Source organism: Microcebus murinus, chromosome 19 (assembly GCF_040939455.1).
Source record: "Microcebus murinus isolate Inina chromosome 19, M.murinus_Inina_mat1.0, whole genome shotgun sequence".
Taxonomy (NCBI): Eukaryota; Metazoa; Chordata; class Mammalia; order Primates; family Cheirogaleidae; genus Microcebus; species Microcebus murinus.
Genome location: NC_134122.1, coordinates 19132310 through 19149698, shown reverse-complemented (window position 1 = coordinate 19149698; position 17389 = coordinate 19132310). Strand labels below are relative to the sequence as shown.

General features: G+C 45.5%; 1 protein-coding gene across 1 annotated transcript in view; it reads right to left on the bottom strand.

The window, feature by feature from the left end:
* Positions 1-15311: 15311 nt before the first annotated feature.
* HS3ST4 (heparan sulfate-glucosamine 3-sulfotransferase 4) overlaps positions 15312-17389 on the bottom strand; it is a 373124-nt gene continuing 371046 nt past the window's right edge. The window contains exon 2 of the mRNA XM_012780127.3: positions 15312-17332. Within this exon, the coding sequence (XP_012635581.1) occupies positions 16696-17332 (637 nt within the window). The 3' untranslated portion in view covers positions 15312-16695. The remainder of the gene's footprint in view (positions 17333-17389) is intronic.

Genomic DNA, 17389 nt, shown 5'->3' with positions numbered 1-17389 from the left:
TTGCATCAATGGATTCTGGTACTTAAGGCCCACTTCTACCCTGCTCTGGGTTTTGACTAGAAAAAATAAAGGAAGAAACTGACATGCAAGTGGGAACTCAACCATCAATTTTACTGATATCCAAACCCTCTTCCTGACCCCCTTGGCTACAGAGGAAGGCCATCTGGAGGGCATGGTTTAGACCTGACCTTAGAATAGAAGTTTCCCATTCTGCTTCTCATGCTTTGGGGCAATGTCATCTTGTACGGCAGACCCAGAGTTGATCCACAGTCAAATGGGAAGAAGCTGGAGAACATTTCCCATCTCCTCTTTCAGTTCTTCTGTCTAAGCAGAGGCTGGTCCGGGAGAGCGAGAGACCATGGCACACATAACAGTGAACACATCTCCCAGCAAATGTCACTCAACAGGCGGCACGCTCTCATCAAATACATGGGTACTCCATGCAATTCTTCACTTGGGGAAGAACCAAAAAAGATGGGTGAAAGCTCCCCTAGTGCCTTTTCTTGAGAGGTTAGAAGTATCAGCAAAAGCTTCCATTGTTATGGAAACCCCCAAATGGGGAGGAACATACCTGCCGTGGATCAGATACCGTGCTCTGTGCTAAACATGGAAGCTACCACTGATGAGTCCCTTTCCGGTGTTCTAGATACCTTTTATCATACTTACACATTTAATCCTCCCAACAATCTTATGAAGTAACTAAGATGAGATGATGAGAAGCACAGACACGGTGAGGCCCCAGCCGGCAAGTGGCACAGTCGGACTGAGAGCTCAGAGGTCTCACATCGATTGTGTGTGCTGAAGCCCCTGCACCAGAGCTGAGGCATGCAGACCTGCCACCAGCCCTTTGTCCCTGTTTGACAGGCGAGGAACTTGAGGTTTGCCTGTGGTTCCAGAGAAATCTGGGTGTGGCACCCGGGGCTGCCTGCACCCATGGCATGTCCAATGACGCCACGAAAAGAGAGCTGCCATGAGTGGTTACGAAGACGCCCAAGCTTTGTGTCCAATTGGCAGGCAGAGCTGAACTTGAGAAGACCCCACAGATATAGTTGATCCAAGACATCGTGGCTCTGCCTCGGTATTTAACCCCAAACTCCACCCAGCTAGTGACGCAGGACACAGGAGGGAGGCAGAGATGAGTATGCTGCCACCTCTCTGGTCCGGGGAGGCCTGCGCCTGCAGCTGGGGGTGGCTGGAGCTGTGGTTGTCACCCCTGGCTGCACAGTGGAATCACTTGGGACACATTTAAAATATTTAGTTTAAGGTCCCAGTTGTAATTAGTCTGTAATGGGGCCCTGAGATAAAGACATATTTCCCAGGTAATTCGAATGTGTAGCAATGGTGGAGAAGCAGCAGGCTGGGAGACGCATCTCCAACTGACGGTTAGAATTAAAATCTCCTCCTAAACTAGCCTTCATCGAAGACACTGGGGGCTTGAGTGGGCCATGACACCTAAAACAGAAACAATCTGCCATTATTTATGGAGTGTAATTTTGGCTCTTGCTACCAGCTCTGTGCTGTGAGGAGGGCTTGGGGAGGGGAGCTGCAGGGGGTGCTGAACTTGAATGAGGAGGGCACAGACGGGACAGGAATCAGCAATGCACTGCCCTTGTTTGGTAAACACACCCAGCGCTTAATGGTGCCTAATGGTGCCTGTAATTGATGTCTAAAGTTATTTAAAAGTAAATTTACTAGAAAATAATTAGCAATTTTATAGCTCACTACTTCCTAATTTTGTGGATAACTTTTTTTTTTCAATGGTTTTATCAGGCACCACGATACAACGTGCTGTGAAATCACTTGCTCCAGATGCAGGTAAGAAAGGGTCACGTAAAGAGATAAATATTTTTTTAAAAAATTGTTTGGCTACCCAGTTTCATCCATTGGAATGTAGGCCTCTCTTTCCCTCTGCCGCTATCTGCGCCCGCCCCCAATCTCCCCATCTGAATCTGCAATAAATTATCCTTAATCAACATCAAGGGAAAGTTGTAGGAAGGCAGCTTGGGGATGGCTTAGCCTTGACCTTGGGAGCTCTTAACCTTAGCAGTGGGAGTAGCGAAGAAAATTGTTTTCTTATTAGGCCTGATGCATCTTTCCTTAATGAGCTTGTAGAAATATTCATTACAACGCATAAGTTCACCCCTCCCTCTCTCCTCCCAGCTAGCCCAGAGAAACCAGGAGAAATGGAGTGATAAAAATGAGTCTACTAAAGACTCTGCTAAAGCTTCACTAAAGTATTTCTTTGGATGACCGTTTCTGGAACTCTCCACCCATGACCAATAGAGAAACGAGTCGCCATTGTTTTCAGTACAAGCAGAGGCTCCCAGTGTGTTTTACAAACCTTCTGTAAATGCCAACCAGCGTTTGCATCTGTGAAATGGGCGTGACCATCTCTCCCCTGCTTGCTGCTGTTGTCATGGCCTATGGACCGGCAGCAGCAGCATTCTTGGAAGTGTATTAGAAATGCAGAATTTCAGGTCCTACCCCAAAACTGTGAAAGAGACTCTTTAGGGCTATGGACCACATATTTGTGTTTCAACATGTTTTCGGGTAATTCTTATGCATGCTAGCATCTGAGAACCAAAGCCTTACAGGGATCCTGTAAGAAGCCAGTGAGATAACAAGTGTGAGTATATTCTGGAAAAAAAAAAAGGAAGAAGCTACTGAGATTCTAAGTATTGTTGTTTCCCTTCATATTATTAAGTGTCATGAGAATATTATGAATTCTAGGCCTAGAAAACTCTTTCTGTTGCTTCATCAACTGCTCCCTACCTATATTATGAAATCTTGAACCCATTAAGGGCAGATACGTGTCACAAGGCAGGCTGGTGTAAGACTCTGAGACTTGTGGGGTTTGGGGTGAGGTGGTGAGCCGCACACACCCTTCCTGCAAGCATTGCAACTCAGTGTAAAAACAACAGAATGGTGCAGGCCAGATAAAATAGTTCTGCAGGCTGAATTTGGTCTGAGAACTAACATGATGCACTACACAAATGTTTGGGCTGCCCAACCAAAAATGTTCCCCCAGTATCGCTTATATCACTTTACTTCAATTTTTGATATTATAGGAATTATTTGTTTCACAGTCTGATGGAGTCCAGTCATTTTTTCCTGAGTAAAAGATTATTTGGGCCATTCCCCTGTGGTCTAATAAAGTCATCTCTGGTAAGATGTGGCCATTTCTTTCTGGGTGGTATTCACTCTCTCTGGCCACAAAGCATTTTGTAAGGTTAAGAGTCCGGGGAGAGGAAGCTAGGATAATGTTATCTGGGCGCCTCTTCCCAAGGCCACCCTCAGCCACACTGGCTGTCCGTGAGGACTAGCCTCCCTGTTTGAATGCAATGTGTTGATGTCATGACTGTAAGGAGGAAGAACTCTGGCAATGGAGTGGGCCTTCCAGCAAGTTGAGTGACAGTTCTTTTTATTAAAAAGTTCCATTTGGCAAAAATGGCCAATAGCCTTGCACAGCCTGGGCGTCAGAAGCCCCCTGCTGTAAGTCCCTGTTCTTCCTGCATGATCCTCGCTTGGCTATTCGCTTTCACTACCTGGGAGACAGGTAGGCAAAAGGAAACTGGATGGAGTTGGTAATCTTCCTCCAGGACAGATGACTGTCTCTCTCTCTCTCTTTTGTTTCTTTATCTGCAGAGTGGGGTTCATAACCTAAATCAGAGTCAAGTGACATCCCGGATAGGAAAACAATTTATAACCTGTGGGTCGCAAAGTTAAGTCAGTATCATAGCTCATCTGTGTCAGCCCAGCAATAGCTCAGTAAATCTCTTTCCTCCCATAGTGACAGAGAATGGCTCACTACTGTCCTGGGCAAGCGTCCTGCTATGTACTTGAGAGGAATATAAAAATCCTGTCTCTGCTCGCCCAGTGAAGCACAGAGATGCCCCGAAGGGAGAGAGGCTCAACTAGACGCTGCATTGGAGTCTCTTGGCTCTGCCACTGACTAGTTACGTGACTTTAAGGTGAACTCTCAACTCCCCTGGGCCTCAGTTTCCTCATCTATAAAATGGAATGATATTAGAGCCTATCTCGTAGAGTTATTGGGTAAAATCAAGTAAAATAATCTATGTATTGCTTGATGTTTCTTCATTTGCTTGGTAAATATTTACTGAGCACTTGCGTTAGGTCCAGCACTGTTCTAGGAGCTCGGGACAGAGTGCTATATATATACAAGAGCCAGCAGGTGTCTGGCCTCCTTGCGCTTACATTCTCGTGGAAGAGACAGATAGCAAGGACTTGAACGCATAAAGGTGGTGTATGCTGTGTTATAATAACAGGCACTGAGAAGTGCTATGAACAAAAATACCCCAGGCTAATGGAACACAGCTCTGGGGAAGAAGGGCTGTGATGTTAAGTGGGGTGATCAAGGAAGGCCTTTCTGAGATGTGGACATTTGAGCAGGGACCCGATGGAGTGAGGAGAGGAGCTGTGGGGACACCTGGCAAAGGAGCAGTCCAGGTAGAGGACACAGCACCTGACACTTTGTAAGTGCTCAAGAAACACCACCTTAAAGTAAAGACAGAGCTCTACAAACTGATGGTATCTAGGTCCAAAGGATGGGACAACCAATTCAGCTGGGGAATCATGGCAGGTGCATTTTGGTCAGATCTTTAAGCATTAAGCATGAATAATATCTTGCAGGAAAAAAATGGTGTGCAAAGGATATTACAAGTACAAGGTACAGCAGAAACTGTGTAGAGGATGATGAGAAATCAGTGTGGCGGGAGCATTGAGTGGGGAGTAGCTGCCAGAGAAGAGGCTGGAGGGATGGTTTGGGGACAGATTGTAAAAATCCTTATGTGCTAAGCTGAGGCATTTGGAATCTATCATGCAGGCAAGAAGGAACCATGAAACACATTGTATTGTTTTTTTTTTCCCCTAGCATCTCCTTTTGGAATCATTCTCCTCTATCCAATAATTGCATTTCTCAGGTCATAAGCCTAGGGGCTGGCTCTGCCTGGGTCCCAGGGGCAGCTCCAGCCCAGCTATGAGAGTGCTGTCCATCCTCGGCCACAGCGACTGGTTTCTGAGGGGCCACGTGATCCACTTTTGACGGAGCTCTTAGGAAAATACTTTTTCTTTGGAATTGTTACGAGTGATATAGGCTATACTGCAAGCAGCCCTCATCATGCCATGTGAAAAAACTCTACGAATGAAAGCAAAATAAAAAAGATCAGCAGAGGAAAAATACTGAAAGACAGAGGGGCTAAAAAGGAGGGAATCAGAAAAGAGCAAATTTACTGTTATTATTAAATTGTCAGGTATAAATTATACCTAATGTCAGCGGCCCTTTGGAAATCTGTGCCAGGAACCCCTATTCCCTTTAGTCCTCGATCTTCTCTGAGTTGTTCTGCCTGTCACTTCCAGTTAAAGAAAGGATTGACTGACTGATGCAGGAGTCACTGATAGTTTATTAGTAAGGGGATGACATAATCAGTGTCCCTTGTCAGTTAACATGGCCCCAGACGCAGAGTGGATTATAAATAAGAAAGAGACTAAACTGGTAGAAGGAAGACCACTGTGGGGAAACCTCAGAAGATCAAGTAAGAGACATGAAAATGTTTAGCTTAAGTATGTCCTGTGCAATTATTCTCAACATCTGACAGTGCTAAGTGGGAGTGATGAGAAGTTGCTGGATTCCGGCGACATATTTGCTTTTAAATTCTGTGCAGAGTAGAAGAGAAACAGAAGAGCAAGAATGAATATAGGTTTGGGGCTTCGAAAGGCAGAGTAGCCATTTACTCAGATGAAGACAAATTGGGAGGAATAGGTTTGGATGGGTTAGAACATCTGGAATTTGATTTGGATGCATTCAGATTGAGATACCTACTATACTGTCCAATGGACAAGTCAAGAGTACTTTGATATGAGAATCTAGAGTTCAAGGGAGAGATCTGGGCTACACATGTGAGATGGGGGGTCACTAGCATGAAGATAGTGTTTAAAACCTTGAGAATGTATGAGGTTACCTGGAATAAAGGCACAAAAAGAAGGGCCAAGCCCTGGAAAATAAGGAGCAACCAGCATGTAAGGCTGAAGAGTAGCCAGTGGTGTAGACAGAAAATATGGAGGGGAGGTGTTTAGGAAGCCAGGTAAGGCAGAAATGAACAAGTGACCAACCATATGAATGCTGGTGATCAGCTGAGTATCATGAACTTGTGGTTACTCAAGAAATCTTATTACTAGTCGTGGATATTTGTCCTGAAGATAGAGCCTTTGGGCTTTGTTGACCTTAATGGGGGTTGCTCAGAGTCTGGTATTTAATAGGATTTGTGTGATTTGGGATGTTCAATGTGTTAATCCTGTACTTTGGGAGATCATCTATAGGTTTGATATGATATGTCAGCTTCCTCAATATAAGAAGTCCCTGGAGAGATCTGTAACTTTCATAACCGTGGTGGTACAGAAAAGATGCTGCATCTGAACACGTGTTAAAAGATGTGACATTTTATGATGATACACGGGTAGAATTGGGAAGGGACAGGAAAATGCGTTGTAATGTGAAAAACGGGGTAGAGTACACATACGTCTGAGACCAGTGCTTCCCCTTTAATGCAGGTTTGATGCCTTACCCTATGCTGACATTAACACCATGAGGTCACAGTGATTTCCCCAGACACTGAGGTCTGTTGTCCATGCATTCTCTTTCCTATCCTATGGACTCCTAGGGGCTTACAGTCTAGGATGTTTTCATATGCAAAAAAATTATTTATAATTTTAAGTGTCTCAAGCAATAAAGATATTTCCTTTCTCACTTGACAAAAAGCTTGGAGGTAGGTAGTTGCATGCCTGGTATGATCTAGTAGACAAAGGCAAACAAAGACCCAAGCCCTTGTCATCAGTCCTGCCCGGACCTCCTCGGTGTCAATCACATTTGCCTTCATGGTCACAAGACAGCTGCCCCAGCCTAAATCTGTTGTTCTCTCCAGGACCTAGAAGTAAGAAAAACAGATTCCTTTCCTTTTATCATTGGTCAGTCTTATTTTTATCTTTAAATATTATATTTCTCAGAAGCACTGAGCCAACCACTGTTCAGGGTCCACTAGTAGATCACATGACTTGCTGAGATTATTCATTTCTTGGGGTTAGGGAAGAGGATCACTTGACATGCCCACGTTGCCACCCCTTCCCAAAACCAAACCAGGGTTCTGCTAACAAGGGGAAGGGGAGTAGATAACTGCTGGAGAGGCTGTTAACAACATTTGTTATAGGAATCATGGCCACTAACAATATAGGTCTGAGAATTAGCTTATGACTTGTCATTTGAGCCTTGGGAGTGAATGAGACCATCCAGGAGGACATCCACATATGAGAACTGGACCAAAGATAGCAGCCTCCACTGTTAAATTAAAACAAGAAGAAGAGGAGTCATCTGTAAAGGAGAGAGAGGGTGAGAACAGAGCTGGGAGAGGCATGAGAGAGAGGATTGTTATGAGGGAGGAAGCAGGAGTGCTTCCTGGAGCCAGGGGGTGGCCAACAGTGACAAACACCAAAGATAAGTCAACTAGATGGGCCCTGACAGTGGCCTCTATATTGGGCAATTAAGATATCCCTAATGGCCTTATCAAGAGTTCCTTAGACACATGGGAACAGACATAAGGCAGGAGTATAAGAAGAGGAAAGCCATTGAGAGTTGAGAGAGGGTGGGATCTACCTTTAAAGACTTTAGCTACAACAGACGGATGTTGTATGGTATTTTGGAAAGTGCTGCAGGAAATGTTTGTATTGTTTTCCTTCAATTAAAGATAGGATGATCTGCTGTAGAATGATGGTAAATATAAAGACCAGGTGGAAAGGTGGGGGAGGTGAATGAATAAAGTACATGATACCTGGAGGTTCATAAACAGAGGTCCAATGCAAAAGTAGGAAATGTTGAGCTATGGGTGGAGCGTTAAGGATTCATGCCATAGCTCGTAATTTTTAAAAATTAATAATGGTAATAATAGCAAACCCACTGAGCTATTTCTTTTCATCACTCTGTCTTTTCAGCTCCATACACCTGTCATCTCAGTCCTCCCATGTCCTGTGTGGCTGGCACCGACACAGTCTCCCTTTGACGGATGAGGGGACCCAAGTCCCCTGAGAGGGAGAAAGAGACACCCTGGGCTTTCTTTATGAAGCCACCTCCCTTGGCCCAGGGAGCAAGAGGGAGGGGGCGCGAGTACGGATAGAGAGTTTGAACAAAGGGGGGAAGTCTCCGAAACAAATACAAGGAGCCTGGGAAAAAGAGCTACTCAGGGACCAATAAAAGGAATGAATCGCACAGCGGAGGGCCTCGCTGAGGTTAGAAACCAGAAATTTATAGAGACCTCAATCTGTATTCTCTGCCATGGGCACCGGAGCAGAATAAATGGACGCTGGGATTCATCCTGGCTTGGGGGAACTGGTCTGCGAGTCTATGATTTAGACTCTGTCCTCTGCCTGGTTCCTGTGGCATAAACAGTTCCCGTTTTATTTCTGGCTTTTTCTTTCCTCTCAGCGGGATGCAGAGGGTAATGAAAGCCCTTATTTCCAAAGCCCTCTCCCCACGCATCCCCAGAAGCAAGCCCTCTCCCCTGGCACCTTTTATAGACACTTCCACTGGGATAAAAACTAAGAAATGTTTTCTTCCCTAAATGACAGCAAAAAAGAGAGAGACTATCTCCTGCTCAATCAGAAAGTCTTGCCTTTGATCGGCAAAGTCACGGCGGAATCTGTAGCCATCATCTCAGACGCTTCCTGCTCTTTTCTCCGGGGAGAGGAGGAACCAAAGTGGTTGCTAAATAGTGCTTTTTTTCCACGAGTTATCAGAAAGAACATACGCCACTGCTTTTTTTATTTTTAGCATTTATTGTAGATTTTCGATTGTCCCAAGGCTGTTCCCATGATCTTAGAAACAAATTGGTGACAAAAACTCAGCCCCTAAAGACATTCGAGAGGGAAACGTTCTTTGTCACAGACACACAGCTATAATTGAGCTGTAAGCAAAGGTGCGGCAGAGGTAGGCCTGCCAAGGGGACTGGGGCTTCCTGAAATTTTGAGGGGAAAGAGGGCCATGTCCTTCTGTCCAAAAAAGCCACACAACAGTTGCTGTGTATTCTTCTATCTTTGCCTCTGTGGGCCCACTGGAGAGGCGAGCAGGACATGGGACTCTTAATCGTGCAAGAAGCACAACTTGTCATTTTCCCAACCTGGTTTTAGTCTAATCCTGTAATTCCAGCTCATCTTGTTCCCTTTTGTTCCAGGATATCTTGTGTTTGTTCCAGGTAGGGAGGAGTAGAAGAAACAACAACAAAAGTTTAGCTAGAAATTTTCAAAAATCGTAACATCTACTCTTCTCTCCAGTTGAGATATAAAGGAGAAAATAATAAAGGAGAAAATGATATTTTTGTAACAAATAATTTGTTACAAAAATATAGATATAAAGTAAGGAGATATCCAATATCTTCTATAGCCCATGATGTCTTTAATAATCACATTCCAGAGCCCTGTGCCCCATGGGAAACCATCCTACCTGTTCTTACTGGCTGCAAAGTTCTCATACTTTCCCAAACAGATGGGCATCTTTCTCCTACTAAAGCTTCACAAGGACAGTGAATGGAATTTCTCGTTCACAACCTTTCTCTAGCACCTAGAACAGTGACGACACATAAATGCCTGCCGCATAAGTGAAGGAATGGAATAAATGATGGAGATTTCATAGCTTCCTGGTTTGATTTAACAACTGTCACTGTCCCAAACCTCCTTCTTGTGTCTAATTTAGTTGATGCTGGATAGAGATGATTGCCTATGGCCTCCTTAGGACATCGTCTTCCTCCTCATTCAAAGCTACTTCTTCAGTCCTGGTTGACAGATATTGGATGTAGAGTTGGCAAAGAGCAGTGGACAGGTGTGTGCACTTGTCAAGCATACACACAGGTGCAGGTTCATCCAAAGGTATGCTCTTTGCAGAACTCTGAAACACCCTCAGCCCAGCATGGCTAGCATCTCATCAGCACCCTCTGACTTCAGGAAGACCATTAGAAAAAGTTGGGCTGCACTCCAACAATGCAAGCCTGGGGCCCATTCAGCCTCAAGCATACACTCACCCCTTGCCTCCTGAAAAAGCCACCCTCTTAGCACTTGTAGAAGCATCTCATTTCTGACACCAATCTGTGAGACAAAGCCACCTTTTAATACTGTTGGTTTATCTCCTGAGCCTCTGATATAAGGGTGGTGGGAAGTGCACTGGGTTGGAAGTCAGTAGATCCAGGTTGGAAGCCCAGCTCTTCTGTTATCTTAGGCAAGACAGGGTGCTTTCTAATTCTGCATCTATAAAGTGAAGACACATGGCATGAACTCTGAGGGTTCTATGCACCAAATTTCTCAGCCCCACTACTGGCCTGCACCTGAATTCTTGCATCAACTTTTATAGTGCTCAGTGCAGCCCTGAGGTGCCTTTCTGAGTTTCTACTGCCTTTTCTCTCAGAATAGCCTGCCCTGGAAAAATGCTACAGGAGCCGAGTTCCTGAAGAACGTGGGATAGACGACTGGCATCTTTGTAAGGGGAGGCTTTCTCAGTAGAGACCAGGTGATATGGGTGTTGCAGGTAAGAGTGAAGAATAAGAACTTAAATGGGGGGATAAGCTATCCCAGGAAGGATCCGTTTGGAAAACTGGACAGGAAGCATTTCCTGGGGTCAGGTGACTAAGGAGAGAAGTCTCCATTGCTCTGGGTCTCAGTTTGAATGTAAATTTCTCTTGGAAAAGAAACCAGGGACTAGGTCCATGATGCTTGAGACTGGCCAGAAGGAGGTGTGTTAACCCAAAAGAGCTCCATGTCTCGCATTCACTCTCACTTATTCCCCATAGTTATTTTAACAACAGGGTGCTCTGGCTTCACTGGGAGCCAGAGAGAAGCTCTGTTGAAGATCTTTCTGATTCCCAACATGAAAAACTGTTCTAACTCCAGTCTGTTCATGGTGCAGGATGACTTCCCAACCAGTCCCTACTCTCTGTAACTAAAGCTCAGTGTCAGTTCTCCTAGTTCCAGAGAATTCTTTTCCAAGTGGTCTAGAATGATCAGACGGGATCAGAGTTATTCAAACTGAACTTTTCTGGGCTTAGGAAAAAAAGATGATGAAAATATCCTTTCAAATCATGTTTACTCTCTTATTAGGGCACCTTGTACTGACACTTCCTCTCCTACTGCTCCTAGTGCAGCCACCTGTGCTCTGGTTTTATTGCAGTTACTACATTGCTCCGGAAGTTTGGGAAACTCTCTTAGTTTCCCAACCCACATAGTCCACATGATTAAAATATAGTTGTAAGGTTTATTGATCATCCCTGATCTAAAGGACAAGTCTTCTTCATACTCTGATCTAATAAAGATGCGTGAATATGTAAGTGTGTTTTAATTTTCACTATTATGGATTTTAACACGTTTTCCAAAAAGGTGAATTTCTATTGGTTTGGTGTTTCTTTCTTGATCCATGAGTCTGTTGGCATCTGACCACAAGGGGAAGAGGGTTGTCCTTTGACCTTGGTCTCAGATAATGCCAAGGAAACCATGGGTGGCGGAAGGTCTCTGGAAGGATTTATGCTGCCTATCAATGGCTTGGCTACAGTCATTTAAAGAAAGGAGAGAGTATCTTTCCTTTTGGGAAAAGATTTTTCTTAATAACAGTGTCCCTTACACACTCTTTTCTCTTTCCCTCTCAAATCTCAGCCTCATAGCCTTCTTAATTACCCAATCTTCTATTTTTTATCTTTCATTTTGTTAGCGTCTACCAACTGCGTGCTTTAGCCTAACACCGGAGCAAAGAATTAGTTTATGGTTTGGGATGAAGCGAAATGCTGCTGAGTGTGGTCTTTAATGCCTCAAGTACTTGGTGGTCCTTCCCTTCCTGGGGTTGGTTATCCCCCATGTCACCTCCCCACACCCCACCCCATGTCCTGTGCACCCTCTGAACACCCTCTCGCAACAGTGTACATGGTCAATCCTTTGCTGTAGCATTTCCACATCCAGCTTCCCAACTAGGCCGGGGGTCCTGTCAAGGCAAGTCAGCTTGGCTCTTCCCATCTCGCCTTTAAGTGCCTCTTGGTCACGCTACAGACATAGACACAGATGTGTGAGAGTAAGAGACTGAATGAAACGTGACTGATACTGGAACAGAGTTGTTTTCCTTTATCTAGGGACAGTAGGGGCTCCTGCTTATCTTCCATCAGTGGAGATACATTTTGGGGGCCTTTATTTCCTGCTTTGATGACAGATGATGTGCTATCATTACCTTGTCATAGCAGATATCTCACAGTTTTAAAACAGGTTCATGTACCTTTTATGTCTGAAAATAACAAATCCTCATCCCTTCGAGAAACTGGGAAACGTATGAACTCATCTCTCCCAACCCCAATTTGTTACAAAAAGAACCTATGGAGATTCACCCAACCCTGACTGATCTCCAGAAACATAGGAGAGCTGCTCCCAGGCAGGTGCCCTGGTTCTCAGTCATCTTTGTCTTCCATGTTGACTTTTAGTTAGGAGGCAGAGCGCCGGGCACTGAATCCATGTTTGAAAACTTCACTCTCACTTGTATCTCAGGAGGATCTGTTTGGTGCTGTGAGGATCTGTTTGGTGCTGTGCGAATGAATCTTGAAGGCTTGTTATTAATATATCTAAAAGCACCTTGAGTGTAGTGCAAGGGAAAGGCCAGAGTGAGGAGAACTTGTCTATGCATGGGGTGCAGGAGGGGTCCTGCCCTGGCTAGGAAGGTCATGCATTTGAGTGCCTCAAATTCAGCCAGTTCAGTGCTATTCATAGAGCTTTTCTTCCGGCCTTGGCTTTAAGCAAATCAGGGGTGTCTCACTTTCTGTTAGCACTTTCATAATTGTTCACTCTGAATAAAATAGTAGTTAGTCTCACCTTCAGATACCCCCTTGGAACATTATAAAGGCATACTGTTCTGGAAGGGGTATCAGAAACCGCCTCGTATCCTCCTTCTCCTCTTTCTCCTTCTTAATCTTCTTCATAATTATCCTCATCACAACTATTATCACCATCCTCATCTTCATCACCATCAGCATCCTCATCCTTTGCAAGTACTTTCCCGTCTATGAACTCATTTTGGTCATCTCAGCAACTTTAGCTGGCAGGCTGGTAGAGATTAAATACACTCACGTTGGAGATAGGAGAACTAAGGTTCCTATTGGCACGTCTACTTGTCCAAGGCACAGACAGAGGCAAGGATAAGGCCCAGCTGCCTCTCTTCTGATAGTAGTGAGGCAGTGGAGATGCTTTCTTGGAAAATAATGAGGGGGGCAAGTGGGAGCAGATGGGAAAGGTAAGAAACTGGAAAAACCAGGAGTTAAGGTCTTAAAGAAGTGCAGCTTAGATTGGGGACTCCTAGTACTAAGGGACTGACCAGGTCACACTCTCCTGGCCTTAAAATTTGATCTGCGGGGTCCGGCAGGTTGCAGAGAATCCCCATGAATGGCCACCCCTTCATTGCTCTGGAGTCATGGTTTCTATATACTGTCTACAGATAAACAGGGATGCTGAATGTTTTTGCTATTATTGATGTTGTGTTTTGAGCTGGGAGGTCTAAGTGGCAACGTCAAGGCTTTCGTCCCTTTCAGGTACAGAATGATACTGGCCACGAGAGAGGAAAGTGGGGGCTTTGATACCTGCGCTAGGGGAAGGATGAATTCTCCTCTTCACATCCCTGAACCACACATGGAAGCTTTTCCAGAGCTACGAATCATCCGATGCAGGGGAGGGAGGGGGATAGAAAATTAAATATAATTTACGTTTTGCTAATTGAAATCAAATAGAAAATTCAATCTCTTGTGAGTTGCGATGCTCGCGTGCAAATAGGGTGCAGGTATTATTAACCCGGCTCTATTTCAGCAAGTTGACTTAGCATTTCTGGATAGAAAATAATTCCTTTGTCAAGTCTCCCTACTGAAGAAGGGGACGTGGCTTAGTGACTCCCTCCCAGAGTGACAAGGATCAAGCCAGAGTAGACGCCGCAGAAAATAGACTTTAAACATGTGAAATTTTCATTTCTTTTAAGAACCACGAGCTTTCAACTCTATCACCAAACAGATTCTTTAATATAAATATCCTCAAGATCCCAAGGCTTAGCTAGGCCTCTGCCCTCTTTCTCCAGGGAATTTTAGTTCTATACAAGGGTATATAAATCATTTAAGGGGGAGGGTTCCCATATTTATTTCCTAGGGGAAATGGCTTATCCACCATTGGCCGACCATATTAAAAATGGATTTGCTTGTCACATTTCTGTGACATATTTATGTGAGGACACACACTTAATACCTTTCTTTGGAAGCAGGTCTTGATGTTCTGGGATTATGCGGACAGGTAGACAGCCAGGGAGATGAACAATGGAGGGTAGGTGTGATTGGGGGCTGAATGAACGTGTGTCCATCCAGAATGGAAGAGATGAGAGTGGGCTAGAGTCATGGTCATTTTTAGCCGATAGATTAATTGATGAAGCTTTCTTAAAACCAGACACTGCATTGACTAAGTTATGAGGTCACCCCTTACCTACCTATCATTGCTCCAAAGGAGAATATGTTCTTGCAAAGAAGCTATACAACCCCCGGGGGGCCACCTCCCTTGGGAATAATTGCCACAAAAGCATAAAAGCAAGTGGGAGGGAGGAAGAGAAGGCAAAGAAACACACAGGCAAGACTTTCCTCCCGTGGTTCTAAGTTCCAGGTTCCATAAGAATATTTTGGAAAGGATGGACACCTCAGTCCCACCTTGGTGTTTCTGAGTCATTCACAGGTCTGAAATGGAGCTTGGGAAGCTGTACCTTGAACAAACCCCGCTACCGACTCTGATGTGTAGCTGGGCTGAAACTCACTCCTTGTTGTGCTTATGAAACAAGGCCCCACGTAAGCCAGTCCCACGTTCACCCTTCTGAATAAGCATGCATTTTCTTCCTTCAAATGCGTGTATGTGTATGTGTGTGTATTTTGATCTATATCTTTTTTTTTTTTTTACTTTGATAGTGCAGGTATATCTGTTGCCTTCATTTCAATAACTACTTTCTTATCAAGAAAAAAATATTTGTAAGGCTGCTTCCGAATCTGGCTTGTCAGCCCATGCCTTGCCTGATTGGTTAAGATAGAACAAGCTACACCCCTTTCAGGAGCCACTTTCTTTGTACTATTGCAACAATCATCCTGCCCTGCAGACAGAACCCACCCAAGACGCTGGAATCTGGGCCTTTCTGGCCATCCCAGTGGAAGGATGCTACTGGCATCCTGGGGTTGCGTTGGGGTGGAGATTCCCTGCACAAACACACCATCGAAACCCATTGCTCAGGTTGCATGAAGCTTTATAACAACACAGTTTTCATTTAGCGGGAGAAATGACAGTTTAATAACAGCTGAACAGATTTAACTCCCCCCACTCATACAAATTTCCAATTTTACTAGAACAATTCCTGGTTTTGGAGATCTGCAAACAAGTGTTTTATGTCAAATGGTACATTTTAATCGAATCAAACTAACTGGAAGAGACGCTTTATTCGGCAGCCCTTGACTGGGGCATCTGCAGACAGCCCTTGCTCTCTCCCACCCCCCCATAAACAGGATGTGACAAATGGAGTCAGCCCTCTCACCGCTGCCCAGCAGCTGCCATCTCTGCAGAGAGAAAACGAAGCATGAGATGACCCTGAGCGGTTGGGGTGGGGGACAAATAGAAGGACGGTGACGGCTCCCTTCTCCGTGGCATTACTAAGGATTATTCATAATAAGAGGCATGCCAACTCTGATCTTTGCCCTTCTGGGGACCCAAGGGGACAAAGCCCACCCCAAAATCATGCCTCAGAAGTCTGGTGCTTGGGGAAGAGGATGTTCAGGTAAGGAGACCTCCCACCAAGAGGACTGGATTTCTTCCTTCACTCCCAGTTATGGCCATTCACCTTTGCCAACCTCATGGCTGTGAACTCTACCACAACCACACTGCTCTGCGCGTAGCCCCGTGGGCCTGACTCTGGCGCAAGGGCATATGCCAAGCTTCTCCATGATCAGGGCTACTCATGAAGAGAGAGACCCGACCCTTCTTAGAGGGGCTCTTAGGAAGAAGGCTCCAGGGGTATCAGCTTTTTTTGGTGAAGAACGTGCATGCCTCTGCCTTCATGATGTGGGGAAGGAGGAAGTCCAAGGGTTGTGGGATGAGGGCTTTAAAGAGAAGGCTAGAAACACCTTAGAAGGAGGACCTTGCTCCCTAGGAGTCCTGGGGCACTTAGCCGCAAAGTGTATTCTGGAGGTTTAGACAGCAGGTGCCTGTGCCAGGTACAGGGCTAGAACCCTGGCTCCCCAACCTAAAGTGAGAACCCCATAAAGTAGACCTTTCTTTCTTTTGGTCACTCAAACATTCATAGCACTGTCTCTGACATCGGCAGCTGTTTATCCTCTGTCTTCATATTCTATTAACTAGCAGAAGACAAGCATTAACAGCGGGTTCTGGTGGACATCTGGTCAACCAGATGCTGCTTCCCAGGCAGGCCCGGCTCTTCCATGGGATGCCTTGGGATCCACCCCTTTGCCTAAGCCAACGGCACGGGAGGCAGCCCCGGCCGGATGAAGGAGGAGATGTGCCTGGCACTCTGGCAAGTGAAGCTGCAGAAACCAGGGGATTCAGGACTCAGGGAAGGAGCCTCCTTAGCTATTCACTAGCCTTCCCTCCACATCTCTAGCCTCATTTGTCACCCTCTTCCTGTTCCCACTGGAAGTCTTGACCAGTCATTTGGTAAAACATCATGTTGAAGGGTTTGTAGAATTTCCGCAGTCTGTGGATGACATCGGGGTCAATGCGGGGATGAGTCCGACCTTTGCTTTTGCCCAGGCACCTGGGGGCACTGCTGTCTTCTGGCTTCTTTAGGCAAGGGAACCCCTTGGTTTTGTTGAAATAGAAATGTTTCTCAGTCACCACACGCTTGAGGCCTAGAAAATCCTGCACTTTGGCCATTTCCCCGGCAGGGTCCACTATGAGCCGCTCACCACTGACGAAGAGAATCTGAGAGAGAGGGAAATACTGGAGCCAGTTTTCCAGGTGCAGAGCGTAGATCCCGATTCGAATGGCGCTCCAGGAAGCGTCGATCAGCCCCAGGGTCCGGTTTTTGAAGGCCAGCACCTCGAAGGTGGGGATCTCGGGTTTCTTGGACAGTGTCTGGGTGTAATCGGAGATGGCCCTGGTCACGGGGTTTCTCACCACCACGATCAGTTTGATGTCCTTGGCCATGGAGTGGATGCGCTTGGGGGCCTCATTTGTCACAAAGTAACTCGGGGTCTTCTCCATGGTGATCTGTCCATCCAGAGTCTTGGGCATCACATTCCTGAAAGACGAAGGAAAGGGGAAGAGAATGGTTATTTCTGTCCAGACATAGTGTAAC